The sequence below is a fragment of the Theobroma umbraticum genome, unplaced genomic scaffold, assembly GCF_002168275.2.
Source record: "Theobroma umbraticum cultivar Fairchild unplaced genomic scaffold, ASM216827v3 scaffold_56.0, whole genome shotgun sequence".
NCBI lineage: Eukaryota > Viridiplantae > Streptophyta > Magnoliopsida > Malvales > Malvaceae > Theobroma > Theobroma umbraticum.
This window is the reverse complement of record NW_018397256.1, coordinates 6,400,130-6,417,881: the sequence shown is the minus strand read 5'-3', so window position 1 is coordinate 6,417,881 and position 17,752 is coordinate 6,400,130. Positions and strand designations below refer to the sequence as shown.

General features: G+C 36.1%; 3 protein-coding genes across 10 annotated transcripts; 2 read left to right on the top strand and 1 right to left on the bottom strand.

Moving 5' to 3' along the window:
- Positions 1-580: 580 nt before the first annotated feature.
- On the bottom strand, positions 581-4,003 carry DNMT2 (DNA methyltransferase-2). Of its 2 annotated transcripts, none has more exons than XM_021420315.1 (10): positions 3,765-4,001; positions 3,545-3,655; positions 3,211-3,304; positions 2,992-3,110; positions 2,766-2,888; positions 1,924-2,275; positions 1,724-1,818; positions 1,393-1,458; positions 1,229-1,293; positions 581-1,094 (listed from the first exon to the last, which is right to left on the bottom strand). In XM_021420315.1, exons 1-10 carry the CDS (start codon positions 3,903-3,905, stop codon positions 1,016-1,018), a joined length of 1,245 nt encoding a protein of 414 aa, XP_021275990.1. In that variant the 5' UTR covers positions 3,906-4,001; the 3' UTR covers positions 581-1,015. The 2 variants fall into 2 exon arrangements, 1 of the variants encoding a protein (XP_021275990.1); XR_002444676.2 differs by having other exon boundaries at positions 1,020-1,094; positions 1,941-2,275; positions 3,765-4,003.
- Positions 4,004-6,512: 2,509 nt separating this feature from the next.
- On the top strand, positions 6,513-14,417 carry LOC110410447 (Cyclophilin-like peptidyl-prolyl cis-trans isomerase family protein). 7 transcript variants are annotated; one of them, XM_021420132.1, is made up of 14 exons: positions 6,513-6,592; positions 7,551-7,670; positions 7,824-7,878; positions 8,187-8,275; positions 8,560-8,584; positions 8,753-8,791; positions 9,875-9,992; positions 10,090-10,217; positions 10,381-10,741; positions 11,452-11,567; positions 12,215-12,413; positions 12,500-13,381; positions 13,491-13,559; positions 13,739-14,417. In XM_021420132.1, the coding sequence occupies exons 2-14, from the start codon at positions 7,593-7,595 to the stop codon at positions 14,079-14,081; spliced, it is 2,502 nt and encodes an 833-aa protein (XP_021275807.1). In that variant the 5' UTR covers positions 6,513-6,592; positions 7,551-7,592; the 3' UTR covers positions 14,082-14,417. The 7 variants fall into 7 exon arrangements, with proteins under 7 accessions (XP_021275807.1, XP_021275809.1, XP_089638750.1 ...); XM_021420134.1 differs by lacking the exon at positions 6,513-6,592 and adding an exon at positions 6,597-6,722; XM_089782624.1 differs by lacking the exon at positions 6,513-6,592 and adding an exon at positions 6,601-7,065 and having other exon boundaries at positions 13,745-14,417.
- A 778-nt stretch (positions 14,418-15,195) lies between these two features.
- On the top strand, positions 15,196-16,657 carry LOC110410305 (U-box domain-containing protein 8-like). The gene has a single exon (XM_021419939.2). The coding sequence runs from the start codon at positions 15,288-15,290 to the stop codon at positions 16,203-16,205; it is 918 nt and encodes a 305-aa protein (XP_021275614.1). The 5' UTR covers positions 15,196-15,287; the 3' UTR covers positions 16,206-16,657.
- Positions 16,658-17,752: the final 1,095 nt, after the last annotated feature.

Here is a 17,752-nt window from a genome sequence, read left to right as displayed (position 1 = left end):
ACTAGTTGAGATCATTTGGGTGAATAAACAGGTGAATGTATTCTTCTGTTTGAAGAGTTTGGGTGTAATTGTGATGGCACCACAGGGATAATAGATTAATAGTGGTAAGGCGGTGGCATCAATTGCACCATCCATTAAATGTGCTTAACCAGTAGTGAGCTATATCTGGGATCTCCCATGTTTCCTTCATCCATAATCGATGTAGTATTGTACCTGCTACGCTGTTTACTTCTCCTCATCTAGCTCAGTATTATTTTGTCATGCAAAGGATGCTGCGAAAGTGACCTCAAGGCATAGAGATTGTGAATACATATATAATAGCTCCCCATGCGTTCAGTGAATTATTTCTTCCAATAATGACAACTATGAACACTTACACAAGGAACATACCTAGTAAATTTAAGAAATTATAAATTTAGCTTCAAATGAGTTTATTCGAGGAAACAAAATCTAGTATTGTGCAAAGCATGGGTCACAACTACCTAATGACTATACAAGCTTAGGCTTCATTCATAATTGTGCAAAGCATTGGATCATTCAGTAATGGATTATAATTCTTCATCGACCTTTACAAAATAGATAGAAACTTGCAGAACTGCTGTTTCATTTATGAGATGACTCAGTAATGTTTTACTCAACAACAATAAGTAGCACTTGTTGCCTTCTAAACATGCCATGGCAAGTTTTTGCTGGCAAGTTAAAAATTACCTACCATCTATTAAGCGTACATCATTCTAAATACAATAAAAAATACAAAAGCTTTTCATCCCTCTAGATATGATGGGTATAATACAATTTCTACATCCCCTTGGACAGACCTCCCTCAGCTAACTTACCAATTAATTTCCTAAGGGGAACAAATCAGATACAAATAGGGACCACTCAGTCATCAGCTACTAGATTTTCAGACTGGATCTAAGTGGAGCCACAATGCCCTGTCTTGAGAACTTCAAACACTCACCCTTGAATAGAAAAAATGATCTGTATCTGGTGAACGGAGCTTTTGAGCTGAAAATCAGCATGGTTGGGCAAACAGATACTGAAGTAAGGGAGCAACAACAGCTGCACTCAGACTATTTCCCAGCATTGCATAACTACATCAAAAGAAAACAGATAACACCAATTTGTCAAAACAATACATACATTATCCACAGCAACATTCTTAAAAAGTTAAATATAGTAAAATCCAGCTCAATGAGAAAAACAGTCCTCAAGGATAACATCATACCGCTGTCTAAGGCTTATGTGCTTTGGAAACTGAAAATCCTTTGGAAAAGAATGCAAATTGGCAACCTAATCATTGTAAAAGGAAACTAGTTAGAATTTCTAAAATTTTTCATAAATGAGAACATAAAACCAGGAAAATCAATAGGTACATCAAAACACACATACCTCCCTAGGGGTAAAATATCTAAGGCACTGCTCCCTTAACGAAGATGCTTTCCCCTTTTTCTTTGGCTGCACATTGCCCATTCATAAATGTCATGCAAGAAAAGGGCAACACCAAGATAATGTTAAGATTTGCATTAAAGGTAACTGCACTGCAAATAAGATAAGAAACTGCCCCGCTGTCTACAATTGTTTGGTCCACTAATTACATTGAATATTTAGAAGTATATAAAGCAGTTAAGCATGAGCTTTGTATCATCTGATAAGCTGGACCTATAGCCTCAACTTTAAGTATACAATGATAGATGTTAGCATTCTAAGAAGGAAACTCTACCTGAACTGTTGCCAAGAGGGAGCCAGTACCTTTCACATATCGATAATAACTTTTTGTAAAACAACAGCATCGTTTCGAATCCGGGTAGACAATATCTAAATTTCATTAAAGATTACTTTAAGAAGAAAGAGATGATGCTCAGTAAATGCATTAGAGTTCAAGTGGGCATCAATAAAAATTAAACAATATCAAAAAGATACCCATAGCACTTCCCCACCTCTCAATTAGACTTAATGGAACTACAAACTGATCTACAGAGCTGAAATCAAGTGCATCTCCTTCAACAAATTCCTCAGAAGTTTCCAAACCATTTGCAGAAACATCAGTAGTCGCAAAAGAACTGGTCTCCAAGTCTACTAGATCCCTTGAAGACGTAAATTCAAGAAACTTCTCTATTGGTTGGCAAGACTCGATCAACTTATCCCAGTCCTCTTGTGATTGATCATATTCACCAATCACCATGTTCTCATTATTACCAAATAACCGGCCTGGAGACCAAAGAAGCTGGTTATTGAACACTTGGCACTGAAAAGATAAAGGCTTTCTTTTTGCCTGCAGAAATAAACCAGAAATTACACTAAATTCTTAAAACTTAAAAATTAAAAACTTATCACACCAAAAAAAAGAAAGAAAGAAAGAAGATAAAAGGAAACCTAAAGACTTCTCAAGTTTCTAGATAAAAAACCCAAGTTTCTAGCAACTATTAATTGGCACCACCTATTAGAACTTGTACAACAGTTCACACAATTTATTACCCGTATCAGCCTTCTCTCAAAATACTTGTCCTTGGTTTCAGATCTAAGCACACTTACACATTTACATGCAGGAATATTCAAGTTACGAACAAATTGGACAATACAAAATAACAGAAGTACTGAACGAAGCTCGACCATCAGTCAAAGTGAGCCCAATTTGCTTATTGAATTGTGCCATGCCAATATTTGCTGAAAACTTAAGCTATTGAATGACTGATAGAATATTCTAAATATAAGATATATATATATATATATATAGAGAGAGAGAGAGAGAGAGGTAGAGAGACCAAGCAAAAGTAACGTGGTCTAGAATAGGGAACACCAAATTGAAGTGGGCTCAATATAAACTCCTGTGTAACAAAATCAGATTTTGCCAATATTTCAACCATTTTTGCACGAGTATCTGAAGTCTGCAACATTTCCAGAGAGAGAGATCAGAAAGTGGAGAAGCAAGTAAAAGACCTCAAATTAAAAATTTGGATCATGTCGCAAATGCATTCTCAAGAACCATACCTCGAATCCAACAACATTTTCCACAAATAGCATAACTGGAGGTTTTAACATGCGTGTTATAAGTTCAAGAATATTAAGAAATGAAAATGCCCGAGCATCAGCAGAGTGCTTTTGAAGACCTAACAAAAAATAAAAGGGTTTCCCATGTTCACAGTGCTATTTATCAACTAATCAAAATAATCTATTTAAAGTGTAGTAAGCAACATTAGCAAGCTTCACCTTGTCTAGTGTAGGGTTGGCAAGGAGGGGAAAGAAGCCACACGTGTGCCTTATAGCTGTCGAGATCAGCATCAGTTAGGCTCTGAATGTTTCCCTGTCCCAACCACAATGTTCAGCATAGCATAAACATGTAAAAAAGTAGGAACTTCCATTGTTTGAGTGTCCTAAGACCAAAGCATGGAAACCAAACATGAAAATTTACAGTCAACTATAACCAGAACACAGTGAAAAGGACAAAACTAGATCGATTTTAAAAGAACAACAAGGGAATTTCAAATCAAAAACCATAATTCATAAATATATAAAATCAAGCAAGAAGACCCATCGAGAGAACCTGATAAGGGCGGTGACCGAAATTGTGTTGGTAAACATCATTAGCTTTATCGTTAATATCGAAGGCTTCGACTACTTGAGCGTTGACACCAGCTTTCATTAGCGAATACCTCTAAAACAAAAGTAAATATCTTACTCGCACCCATCAAGCACTAATTCAAAGAACAGAAAAAGGATTTAGAATTTTGGGGGTTTTAGGAGGGGTTTTAAGAGATACCAACCATGCCGCCAATGCCGCTGTAGAATTCTAATACTCGCCATGGCTCCTCTGCCCCTCTGCATATACTTTCCGCCATTTCTCTTTCTTCCCCAACACCGCCGCTTTTCTTGTCGGGTTTCTTGTTGTTTTTTAAGCTTCCCATCCGAAGTTCGGAGGGGAATTATCAAGGATGTAACCGTGGGTCAAATATGAGCATGAGATGAAATAAATCAAACATAATCTCAGGTGTAGTGTATTGTCTAAAGATACTAGATTTATATTACTAGGCCAATTTTACCATGACAGTATAAAAATGTCAATGTTCATCAACTATATAAGATATCTAAAATATATTTCAATATTAAAAATATTATATATTAATAATAAAATAATTAAAACTATATGTATAAAACAAAATTATCGTCCTACAAATATTTATCATACATAATAAAATTATGTCACATAAATAATTAAAATCATTCCCTCATCTTCCAACAATCCTCAACAAACAATATATAAACCACAAAGCTTAATTATCATCTCGTGATACAAGAAATTCTTTATTCTAAGGTTACCGTTCTTGACTATGAATATCCTTGCTTACGTCTCATACTCTATTAAATAATCAAAAATAGATGCAAAAGTTACCTTGTCAAATCCTTTTATATGCATCACTTGCTCATAAAAGAGGACAACATCAATTTTGCCATCACTTTTTTTTTTTTATGACAAAGTAAATCTCTCTCAATCTTTTTAACATTTTGTCAACTTCAATACTGGAATTGTGCAATCTTTTGCAATGAGATCGTGATAATGAAGTTCTAATTGATGAATGCTTGCCTCCCCTCTAACATATTCATCAACTTTATTTTCTAAGTGTGTGGGCATTTTATTAGTTTCAATGTTCTCTTTGAACTCTATATCGGCAAAAGATTTTGTGAAATTCCCAATTGTTATATTTTTTTCAACAATCAATATCATTTTATTATATATGTTAATTTTCTTGTTGATGAAAGGTATATACCTTTTTTTTTTTAAGTTGGAAAAATCTCTTTAAAGGCAGCTACCCTAAGGTTCATATTTAAAATGTATCTATTTCAATTTATTAACAATTTTTTTCTAACATATAATATGAAAATACTAATATAATAATTCAATAAGATATATGTACATATTGTCACTTCACTCTCACAAACTTATATAAATGCAATGATCATCTTTTAGTTGTCATCCCATCAAACCTAGTCCTAGATATAATTTTTGTAATAGTATTTTATGTAATTTTTATGATCCTAAATTGATTCTCCACTTAATTTTGCCTTTACATTGAACTATGAATTTTTCATCAACAACTTTCACGAAGGTAATGTGGATATTATCATGTTGTTGTGATGATCATTGACTTTACCAATTGTGATATTATAGTAATGTGGATATATTAAAATTAGAACATTGACATTACATACACGAAGGTAAAAAGTATGTACATCTAAATATATTAATATATACATAAACATTCCGATAGACATATATCTATTGAATCTCATTATATATGATGTAATTATGTTAAGATTCAAAAGTTAAAATTTTGCACGAAAAAGTAAAAAATATGTACATTCAAGCAAATTAATATCTAAATGTATGTTCTACGATATACACATAGGTTAAACTTCACAATGTATGGTGTGATGTGTTGGGATAGGCCAGCCATGCATTCCAATGCATTAGAAAAGAAAATTACACAACAAAAACAAATAAAACATATAATACCGGCCTTACCCACCCAAGGTCATCTTCAAAGGTCTCTTGATTATCATCAAGCATATAATCATAGATCATTACTTTTCTACTTAAAGAAAGTTAGATTCTTAATCTAAAACCCCGAATAGCTTTTTGCATTGACCTCACACCTAGTTCGGTTGTTACAAACCAAAACTGTCCAAAAGACTCTTGTGCAGTCTCTAACGAAAATCCACATAATAATTATCAGAAACTTTACGTTAGGATCGGATTGTTAAACCTTACTATGTGCTAGCAAAGTAGTGCTCATAACACTTTTCTCTAAAGGAAAAAGAAAGAAAAAACGTTTGGCCGAATAGTCAAGAAGAAAATCGATTTTCTGCTTTGTACTCACTACAGGCAGCACACACTAATTGGCTGGTTTTTCTTTTCTTTTTCTTCTCATTTAAAATTAGGCTTGTAGCAAGGTTTGTATAATTGGATTAATTTCTGTCCTAATTAGGTTAATTGTATAATTTTTATATAATTACAAATTAATCTAATAATTTAATTAAATAATTTTAATTAAGTCCTTAAAAATTTATAATTTGTTACTCAAATAATGATTACATTAATCAATAACACTAAACATATATATATTCTTAATCAATTAAGTCTATAATTAATTGATTAAGTTTAAAAGCTCACAAGTCTTTAATTAATTAAGTCCAACTTAATTAATATGGATGATTAGTGGTTGGATCGACACTCTAGGGAACATGTAGGCTTGGTTTAGATAGTGTGAACTTAAAATGGTTACGCAGATGGGATCCGACTTCGGTCCATAAGAAATGGGCCCCAAGGATACAGTGAGCTCGGTTCAATGAAAAAGGCCGAAGGGGAGGAGGAGAAAACATGGAGGTCATTTTGAGGGAAAAGGAAGGGCAATCCAGGCCAGACCGAGCACACAAGTCGGGACAGTCCAGTAACTTCACAGCCCAGTAAAAGCAGCTAGGCCTAGGCTCCCCTTTTATTAAGCCGAAAGCCCACTAGGTTTTCAAAAAACGCCCTCTTCGTGTTCTCTCTTAATCGTCACTCACTCACTTTTTTCTGTGGCTCTGCATTTATCAGGTGACCTTTCTAGGGTTTCTGCTTCTCTTAGTTTCTCTTTCACTATTTCCTCCTGACTTTTAAAGAACTCATTTTAATTGCTCGTTTTAAGCCCAATATTACTGCGTGTATCTGATCCAAAAGCTACGTGGTTGTTTTTCCTTAAATGTCTCTTTAATTTACTGGTTTACATCAGTTTAGTTTTCTTCACTTTAATCTGTTTATGCATATTTAGTTTTTGTGTGATTTCCCGGTTTTTTAGTTCAAGTTTAAGATTGTATGTAATATATAAGCTTGTTTGTAAGGTTTTTTATTTGTTTGCTAATTCAGCTAGGCTTTTAGGTTTTCAGCTTGATTTTGTTATAATATTATTTTGACTAACTGTTTTCGGCTTGCGTGTGCTTTTGTGCTTTTGCTGGAAAGTGTGTTGTAACGGCCGTTGCTTTTCTTTTGATGATCTGGGATTCTGATCGAGTGCAATCATTCACTAGATGGTTAGGCTGAAGTTCTATTTTTTAGATCTGTAAAGTTGATTTTTTTTTCTGTCTTTTTGTGTTCTGTGCAATCGGTATGTTTTGAAATGCTAGGATGCATTGCACAACCTTGACTTAGGACGAAAGGGAATACTTGCCAAGCATGCTTGGTGCCTGCAATGCTCTTCATTTGCTTTTTGCCCAATGTTAACAGATGCTATTTATTGTGAAAATCACTTTTGTTACATTGATACCATGTGGAGGTGCTTTACGAAATATTGATTTCTCGACTAATGTTTTTAAAACATTGGATTGAAATGAGAGAAATGTTTTATGTAGGAACAAAAACTCCCTTCTGCTTTACTATTTGCTGTAATGAAGACTAGTGAATTTTGTGAATTCTTGCTGATGGAATTGGTGGTTTTGTTACTGACATGTGAATTTAATGTAATTTGAGCTAAAATCCATATTACTCTGCTGATTGCTCTTGCTGGTTGTTTGATCAGATTATTGGTTATACTGGCTTGAGTTCTGAATCTGGTGAAAATATGGCAAAGAAGAAGAATCCTTTAGTTTTTATGGATGTGTCGGTAGATGGTGATCCTGTTGAAAGGATGATTTTTGAGGTATTGTAATGAATGATAAAAGCAAGCCAACAAGATTTTACATTTTTTGCCTTGTCGCCACCTCTGTAATTTTGTTTTAAATTACCACACGTTGGCCTTTTTCTTAAGAGCATCTTTTTTGTTTGTATTTATTTGTTTTCTTTGGTTCTTCAGCTCTTTCCTGATATTGCTCCGAAAACTGCAGAAAATTTCCGTGCCCTTTGTACAGGTGATTAAATAAAATCTTCTCCAATATTTTCACTTTCTATTGTTTATGATGTTTTCTTTTACAACACATTGGTGTATAGGTTTTCACTCTGGCAGTTTTATTGTATTAAGAATAATTATTATTGTAAGTTTGTCGTTTATGATCTATCTTGTTTTCTTTTGAAGAAGCATTTGGTGGTTAGGGGTGGGGGAATTTTTGGGATTGTAATTTATCACTATCGTACATTCATACATAGACACACACAAACATTTATGCATGTATTTATATGTTAGCCTCTCGCTGTTTCCTAAGTCTGTCTTGATCTACAGGAGAAAAGGGCATTGGTCCTAAAACTGGAAAACCATTGCACTACAAGGGTTCCTTTTTCCATCGTGTTATTAAAGGTTCCATGGCCCAGGTTTGTTGGTTTATCTTACTTTAAATTTGCATTTTTTCTGTAGCTGTTTTCTTGTTGAATGTGGCTTAGAAGTGGTATGTCTTTTGGTCAGTTACTATTGTTTATGCTGTAGGAAACAGGGCTGATGGTCACGACTGCTTTTCTTGTGATGTAGTTTTAAGGTTGTACTTACCAAGTTGTCAATCCTCAAAATTTTACTAAACTTCGCCGTGTCCAACCCAGTTTTTTGCACGTAAATGTCTTTTTTCTTACTTGTGGACTAACATCTTGTGTGTGTTGTGCAGGGTGGTGATTTTGTGAGAAGAGATGGTATGTATTCCTCGCAGAGCCATTTTTATTTTATTTATTTTTGCGGCTGTTAATTTACTTTACTGTAGATAAGATCACTCTTGAGGGTTGTGCACAATGTGACTACTTGTTGAATCTGTTCTTGAACTGCACATCTGAGTTTTTAAATGTATTTCTTTCCTTCTTCAGGAACTAGTGGGGAAAGCATATATGATGGGAAGTTTCCAGGTGAGTGGTCTCTTCTCAGTCTTTTAAGGGTACAATCATAATTTAGGTTGTCTTATAACCAGGAAGAAACGATGAAAGGTTTTCTGTTTATTTAGTATTTTAAACTTCAATAATTTCCTGGGAATGATTTGAACCTTGTATTATTCATGTTATGCGCATGCTTTTGCTTTTGTAATTGCTGTGTTCATGTGAATTTAATTATATTCTAAGTAGATTATAATAATGTATATTCTGAAGTGCATTTCGTCTTGTACTCTACAGAAGTAAGCAAAATCACCAAAATTTCAATTTGTAATTATAATTTTGTTGCTAATTCATCTGTGTTCATTGTATGTAGTTCTGTACTCTTCCAAAGTGGTCAAAAGCACAAAGATTCATTCAATTTATAAGTGTGTTGCTAAAACGTGTGTGCCCAATGTAATATAAAATTTGACAATTTGATGTGGAGTTAATTAAAGTATGGTTTGAGGTTCTTTGTACTATGGTGAAGATTGTACTGAGTATGTGCTTTCCATGGCTCTAGATTTTTTTTGGAGTTATTTATGGTGTTATGGTTCTTTGTACTAGGAAGATGATTGTATCAAGTATGTACTTTCTCTGGCTCTTGATTTGCTAAAATTCCTGTGCCCTAAGTAATATGGAATTTGTTTTGGAGTTAATTAAAGTATGGTGTTAAGGTTCTTTGTACTAGGGAGAAGATTGTATCCAGAAGGTACTTACCATGGCCCTTGATTGGGGCCATTTGAGAGAGCAATATGCATTCTCCTAATCTCTGCACAAGCTTTGTTTTGCACTAAAATTGTATTGAGTATGTATTTTTCATGGCTCTTGATTTGGGCCTATCTGCTTATAAAAGGTTTTTTGAGAGAGCAATATAATATGCATTCTTCTAATCATCTGGAGTTGCCCCAAGAGAATTGATGGGTGCCAGTGTAATGACATGATGACTAAAAATCATTTAAAGACTGCATCAAATCCTAAATATTTATATGCAAATTATTCATCTAGAAAATATGTTGGCTGAAGGTGTACTATTTTTGCACAAATAATTGATTAGTAATAAGGGGGTATTTGCACTTACAGATGAATTGCCCAGGCTAAAGCATGACGGACCTGGTCTTTTATCTATGGCAATTGCTGATCGTGACACTGTAGGTTCACAATTCATTATCACCTTCAAGGCTAATCATAATCTTGACAGGTAGTTTCCTATCTTCTTTGTATAATTGTAATTTTATTTGGTGTCCCCCCTTTTCTATATGCCAGTCCTAAGTTTGTGTCCTTTTGGCATGTGACAGAAAATATGTAGTTTTTGGGAAGCTTGTGCAAGGAAATGAGGTGCTGAAGAAAATTGAAAATGTGGGTGATGAGGAAGGAATACTAACCGTAACAGTGAAAATAATTAATTGTGGTGAAGTTGGTGAAGGTAAAGGTCTTGGTGCCCCCACTGGAGGGTTGTATTTCTTAATATGGAATAACTTGATTTCATTTATTTTGCACCTGGCAATTTTTCTCCTTATTGATGCTCTGTTAGGCTTTTCACTTGTCTCTTTCTAATTTTGCCTTCCAATTTATCATCTTATCTGCAGAGAAAAAGAAAAATAAGTTGAAAACAGGAAAAGATGCTTCCTCTGATGCTAACAGTCATGAAGTGCGAAGGAAGGGAAAGCATAAGAAATCTTCAAGAGACAAAAGGAAGAAGAGAAGAAGATACTATTCATCTGATTCAGAGAGTTCCTCAGACTCTGAGACAGAATCATCTGAATCTGAAAGTGATTCTGACTCATATCTGTCATCATCCTCTGACATTAGTTCTTCAAGTGATGACAGGCATAAAAAGAGGAAGAGATCTTCAAAACGAGAAAAATATAGGCGTGGAAAAAGACGAGATAGACGGCGTGACAAAAAGAGAAAAAGGCGTGATAAGAGATCAAAGCGTAGATCAAGAAGGTTTTATGCTTACTATTCATTTATCCTTCGTACCAGTCTAGTTAATAAACTTGCCGAGTATTCTACTTGTTCGGCTACGTGTATGAGGGAACTCGAATCTTTTGGAAATGTAGTTGAAAATTGTTTGCTCCTGATACTGTTTTCTTTGCCTCCAATGCAATACATAAGATTTCTTCTTATTTCTGTCCTTATTCTGTGCAGCAGATTTTTTCTTTTTAATTGTTTTTTTTATTTGAGTGCATACGGTTGGTCATTGAGAAAAAAGGACCTGCATCTTGGTGAAGCAAGATTCACCATATGAGTTGTCTAATATTCTGGTATTTGATTTTCTTTAGTCATCATATGAGTTGCATATGTAAATCAATTATATAAAAAAATGCAGATCAATGATTAATATAATGAACAAGTTATACCACACAATAATATATTTTCCTATTTTTTCTTTGGAATTCTGTTGGTAACATGTGCCCTTGTTGAGCTAGCTCCACTATGTGTCTCTCACACACTTGGTGAAAATTTATTGAGAAAGAATCATGCTTTGTCTCCACTTGTAACAGTCAACACCTTAATCCATCTTGCATGGTTTTATCTGTTCAGTCTATGTTAAGGCAAAATTGGGATACAATGCCTCAAAGTCATGGATGGGCTGATTAGCTTTGTTAAACTTCTTGTAGAATATACTTAAACTATTCTATCCTCTTTGTTTTCAGGGCTTCTGATAGTCTTACAGATGATGACAGTGAGAGTAAAGGTGAAAGCAGCACTGATAATGATGTTGATGTGCAAGGAAAAGCGCAGAAGCATAAAGAGCTTTCTCAGAAAAGTGGTAAGGGTTGGAGTTCTTTTGTCTGTCTCCTGGCATTATGTTTTACTGCTTATCCTCTGTAATAATTTTTGCTTCCATCTTATCTGATCGCACCTGTTAGATGTATTGCTTATATAGTTGGTTTTTTTAACTGTGCAGTTATTGAGGTTGATATTTTTTGGTTGTAGCTGAATTTGAAATAGGGATCTGTTATTTCTTTTTCCCCTTGCTTGGAGTTTACTGTTTTCTTTGTTCTTGTGGTGCTTTCCCTAAATTTTGACTGGATAAGCTTTCTAGGAATATTTGACATGGCTGTGAATAACCTTTATTCCTTGGTTTTCTTTGTCCTTTTGCCTCCATAATGCTATTGTTTCATGAGCACCTGTCAAACAGGATAACAGCTTTCTTACGGATACTTGACATCGCCAGCAATGTACCCTACATTCTACATTATTCTCTCTCCCCCGTCCCCTCTTCTCCCCTACTCTACATAATGCTATTATCACACTACACCTGTCATATTAAAGATGTGGAACTTGGAAATTATCTACTCGCCTATAATCTGTCTTTGTGTGCGAAGGTCCTCTTATTCTGATAATTGGTTTGTGTTATTTAAAGGTTTTTGATTTGGTACCGCACTGTATTCATGGGTTGTTGACATTCTGCAGTTGGGAGTCAATCCCCTTCACCTGTCGAGAAAGAAATTCGTCTGAGAAAAAGGGAAGATGCTGATTTGCTTTCAAAGGAGCATGAAGCTCCCAAGGAAAATGGAGGGCGACGGAGCAATGGCATTGAAATAGATGCTCAATCTGACAGAAGTGCAGATAGACAACCTGATGTGGTAGATGATCACCCAAGCAAATCTAGGTCTACTTTCCATTTTTCTCACTCAGTTATTCTTTATACTTACCGTCTCTTCCCGATCTGGTATTTTATTCAAAGTTGATGAGCAGGAGTCGAAGCATGAGTCCTAAAAGGGCCATGAGTAAGAGTATGAGTATTAGTCCCAGGAGGAGTCCAAGCCGGAGCCCAAGTCTTAGCCCAAGGCGAAGTCTGAGCAGGAGTCCCCCACGTTGTCCAGAAAGAGGTGTAAGCAAGAGTCAGAGTCCTGTTAGAAGTAGGAGCAGGAGCCCTGCTAGAAGTGTCAGCAGAAGCCCTTTGAGGGGTAGAAAGAGTAGAAGCTTCAGCAGGAGCCCTGTTAGAGCACATTCTCGAAAAAGCATTAGCAGGAGCCCTGTAAGGTCTCGGTCTCGAAGAAGTCTGAGTAGGAGCCCTCCCAGATCAACAAGAAAATCAATTAGTAGAAGTCCTGTTAGACTTTCAAAAAGAAGCATAAGTAGAAGTCCAGCGAGATCTTCTCGGAGAAGCATTAGCAGAAGTCCTGTAAAATCTGCTCGGAGAAGCATAAGCAGAAGCCCTGTGAGATCGTCTCGGAGAAGTGTAAGTAGGAGCTCTGGCAGGGCTCCTCCAAGGAGAAGCATCAGCAGAAGTCCGTTAAGGGAACCAAGTAAGAATTATCGTCATAGTTATTCAAGGAGTCCTGCCAGGGCCCCTCCAAAGAGAAGCATCAGCAGAAGTCCATTAAGAGAACCGAGTAGAAATTATCGTCGTAGTTATTCCAGGAGCCCCACCCCTGCACGGAGGGTGAGGTCACCCCCTTCCAATCGAGGTAGAAGTTTATCAAGAAGCATTTCCCCTGATGCATCACCTAAGCGCATCAGAAGGGGTCGGGGTTTTAGTGAGCGCTACTCCTATGCACGAAGATACAGAACCCCCTCTCCAGATCGTTCTCCTGTGAGGTCCTATCGTTATGGTGGCAGAATTGATCGTGAGAGGTAGAAATTCCACCAGGTTCTTTTAAGTTGTTTTACCTTAAGTTTTTTTCTTTCCTAAAACCATATTATATTTTGACCACGGGTGGTTTTGCTGTTAATTGCCTACTAGGTATTCAAGTTACAGGAGGTATTCACCTAGGCGTTATCGAAGCCCACCAAGAGGAAGAACTCCACCAAGGTCTTATATGCCCTATGCCTATTATTTATGGTTTCATGAATGATTCACTTATTGCTGCTTCTTTTTCCCTATGTGTGTTTTTCATAATTAAAAAAAAAAAAATTTCTTTTTTAATAACTTTGTTCATTTGGGTGGTTTGAATCCTGTTGCTCGATTCCTGGTTAAAATCTGCTTTGCAGGAATAGAGGCAGAAGAAGCCGGACACGAAGTCCATCCATATCACGTAGCCCTCGGTACCGTAATCGTCATTATAGTCGTAGCCACAGCCATAGCCCTAGTCGCAGTCGAAGCCCTATTCGCAGCCGCTCTCCAGTTGATGTGTCTAGATCTCGCGTGTCTCCAAGGGCTGGGAGGCGAAGGTCCCCTTCTCAGAGTAGGAGCCAATCAGAATCGAGGTCCTCGTTGGACTCTCAGTCTCCAAAGCAGGCAAGCAAAGCAAGTTCAAGGTCATCTTCTGGAAGTCCAGATGGTAAAAAGGGCCTGGTCTCTTATGATGATGGTTCACCTGACTCGGGAAGGTGAATTAGGTAAAAGGTTTGGGGAGATTTTGATATTTAGTCTTTGATGGGTCCGTGTTCTCTTGATGAACTGGATTCTGCAGTTTTTACCATGTTGTTTCTACTTTGTTGTTGCCAGAGGTTGTGGTTAATTAAATATCTGATTTTAGTATTTGTCATTCAGGTTCTTCTTGGCCTGTTTTTAGGATATTTTATAAATAATGGAGAGTATGTGGATCATATTAGGGGTAGGAATCTTGTTACATTGTTAGTGCAGTATCCCTAAGAATCTTCTGTAGTACTATGAGTCAGGCAATATGATATAGATGCATCTAATGTGTCAGAAAATTTTCCTACAAAACTGGGAAATGGACTCTGGTGATGATCGGGAATTAGTGCTTTGTTGAAATGCTGAGTACCTTGTTTTTATCTCTTGTTCATTTAGAGGAAATCCAATCAGAATTTACCAAAGGGGAATGCTAGTGATGTTAAGAGATCACAGATGCTGCAAATTCTAGGTTGCCAGTGAGGCAGTGACTTGTGCTTGTAGTGATTGGGTTTTTGGGTGTTTGGTTATCTATCAGGTCGTCTTATTTTAATGATATAACTGGCTTTTAATATTAATTAATAACAACAATAATAGTACTAGCTTGATGGTGGGTTTCTTTGGACACTAGATTTTGGAATTGGGTTCAAGGCTTAATGTGAATTCTAACAACTTTCAAAATCATTTTCCCCTCTTTGATATATGATAAACTTCAAATTCAATCAGAATACTGTATGACCTTGATTATTGACAACCTTCAAATTTTACATTTAAGTTGCATCCGAGTCTTTTCCACTGTGGTCCTTTCATTTATTGTGGCTTTATACAAACTAGAGTAACGGTGATCGATGACGAGGGTTTTGCTATTTTATAGCTACATAAAATCTTTCGCCCTTTAAACAACCTTAAATATAAAATAAGGTAAGAATATAAACATATAAAGGAAACCAAAAACCATATCTCAACTGTGAAACCATCGAAACAATGTTGCAAATATTTTTGGACCAACAATCCAACAAGTGAAGGTTTTTCCAATGTGGTTGAGCATTGGACCTATCTACATCTTGTCCTGTCCTCTGCAACATCTTCACTTTCAACATATAGATAGCCTCTTAAAGCATGTTAGTTTTACTTGCTTGGTCTTATGAAAACATTGTTAGCTTAATTTAGCACTTAATTTGAACCATGTCAACAGTTCGGGTTCGTGAAACCCTTCTTGAATATCTCTCTGAAGCACAATCGGATTCTCATGAGGTGCAGCAGAAATCCCTACGAACTCTGGCTTCCATTACCAAAGTCAGTCCACAGAATAGGACTTTGCTGGCACAAACAAATGGAGCCATATCTGCCCTTCTTACCCTTTCCAAATCTTCCTCTCCCATTATACAAATTCTCTCTTTGTCTATACTCTTTAACCTCTCTTTGAACCCTGATCTAAAGCAGTCTCTTGCAGATATGGAGACCATCTATCACCTCAACTCTATAATTCTCTCCCCAGGCTCCCCTGAGTCCAGCAAGTTGGCTTCTTCCCTGGTTTGTAGCTTGGCTATGCTAGACAAGAACAAGGCCAAGTTTGGGGTGGCTGGTACCGTCCGTTTGTTGGTCAATGCAGTTTCAGGACCCCGTAGTCCTGCCGCTCATCACCTCCTTAGTTCTTTAGCAGAGCTTGTGCAGTTCCATGGGAACTGTACCCTAGCTGTCCGGGCTGGAGCTGTCCCAGTGTTGATCCAACTGGCAACAAGCACTGATGTTGAAGACCTCTCCGGAACTTCACTAGCCATTCTGGGCCTTCTTGCTAGGTTTGATGAGGGATTAAATGCTTTGAAAAAGACTGATCAGGTTGTTAGTTCAATAGTAGATGTATTAAAAGGGAGGTGCATGTTGAGTAAGGAAGGTGCAGCCGAAATTCTTCTTCTCCTGTTTGATGAAAGCGAGGGCTGCCTAAGAGATGCTTTGACGCTTCCAGAGTTCTTAACTGTGCTAGCTGATATTTCAGTCAGAGGATCCGCAAGAGCTCGAGAGAAGGCTGGTCAGTTGCTGAAGAAAATGATGGAGGCTAATTTGGATTCCTACAGTGACGGCAACTCCTCCATTTTCGAATGATAATAGCATTTATTGATTAAGATTTGCGCGATCTTTCTCAAGCTTTTGCTGGATTCTTTACTAGTGTAGCAAATCAGAGATAAGTTTTCTTGCTTTATCCAAAGATGTTTGCCTAAATAAAAACTTGTATCTAGTAAACCTTGATGAGGTTTTGGATCTTAGAACCAACCTTTCGTCCTAATTAAACTTGTTGAAAGTAGTTCCCGTTGACAACTTTAAGGACTGAGTTTGAAATTCCAAGGATTGATTCAGTGTCTTGGTGTTGTAATGTTTAAACTGATGTCAAGGATTCATTCATCTACTGTGCAAACGACAAGCACAAGTACCATCCGATGTGTTTTATTAATTAGTCACACGACAAGTTGGTTGCCATGTAAGATGAATGGCTATGCCTTTTGCAGAATGAAAAATTCTGAAAATCAATTATATTGAGGCTATTGCAAAGTTGAATAATCTAGGGGATGTTGCAACCAGAAAAGAGAAGCTAGTGGATGTGGATTTTTTGGGGTCTGCTCACAAATACATTAATCGTAAGAACTGCGGGGTTTCAGTTGACATTGCTCGTCAATCAAGGTAATATATAGAGGAGTTTTTGATGATAAGATTTCTGTCCGAGGTTAGATTGTCTTCAGCTGGGCTGCTTGCATGACAAAGGACAATCAGAAGGTACCGGAGCTGGGGCTTCGAGCTATGGGGTGCTTGCCCATGTAATCTAAAAATATTCCACAACATGAGTGACTATATATACACATAAGTTTTTATACATAGAAGGTTAATTATTACGGTTCATATTAACTTGTAAAATATTGTTTATTTTAATTTATTAGATTTTATAATTTTATCTTATTAAAAATATCTTACAAATTAAAAATAGTATAGATACTTAAATATTCAATTTAATTTTAATACATAATTGATGAAAGATTCAAGACTCATGCTGAGATGACACTAGACATAAACGTGAAATGAAAAAAATCCATTTGTCATAGTCTTTTCAATCTTCTTTTCTTTCGTTCTTGCATTAATTCCAATTTTTTCTTCAACAGATTACTCCTATTAATTTATATACTAACATTTGTGAGACCCACTTCATGCCAATTCCTTTCCGAATTGGGCCCTAATTACAAATAAGGAAGTAGGTGGACCTAGTGAACTCTTTTGTTTTTAGTCTGTAATTCACAAAACAAAGAATCAAAATTAGGTGAAGATGAGACAAAACTTTTGGGAATCAAAAGTATTCCAAGAATGACATTTTACCATTAAGAATAAAAGAAGAAAGAAGAATAATACTCCATATATATATATTAGGTTTCTGTTCCATCAACATGAAAGGGGGACGATCAACAAATGTCAAATATTGATGGAGAAAAGATGGTTTATACAGCTATGTTAGATTCCTCCTTCACCAAAAGAAGGAAAAGACCCATTTTGATTCTTCCATATTTAACGGTTAAAAACTCCCCACAACCCAAAAAAATAAAGTATAATTTATATATATATATATATAAGTTAAAAAGATCAATGGGTACATTCTGCATCAATTGATT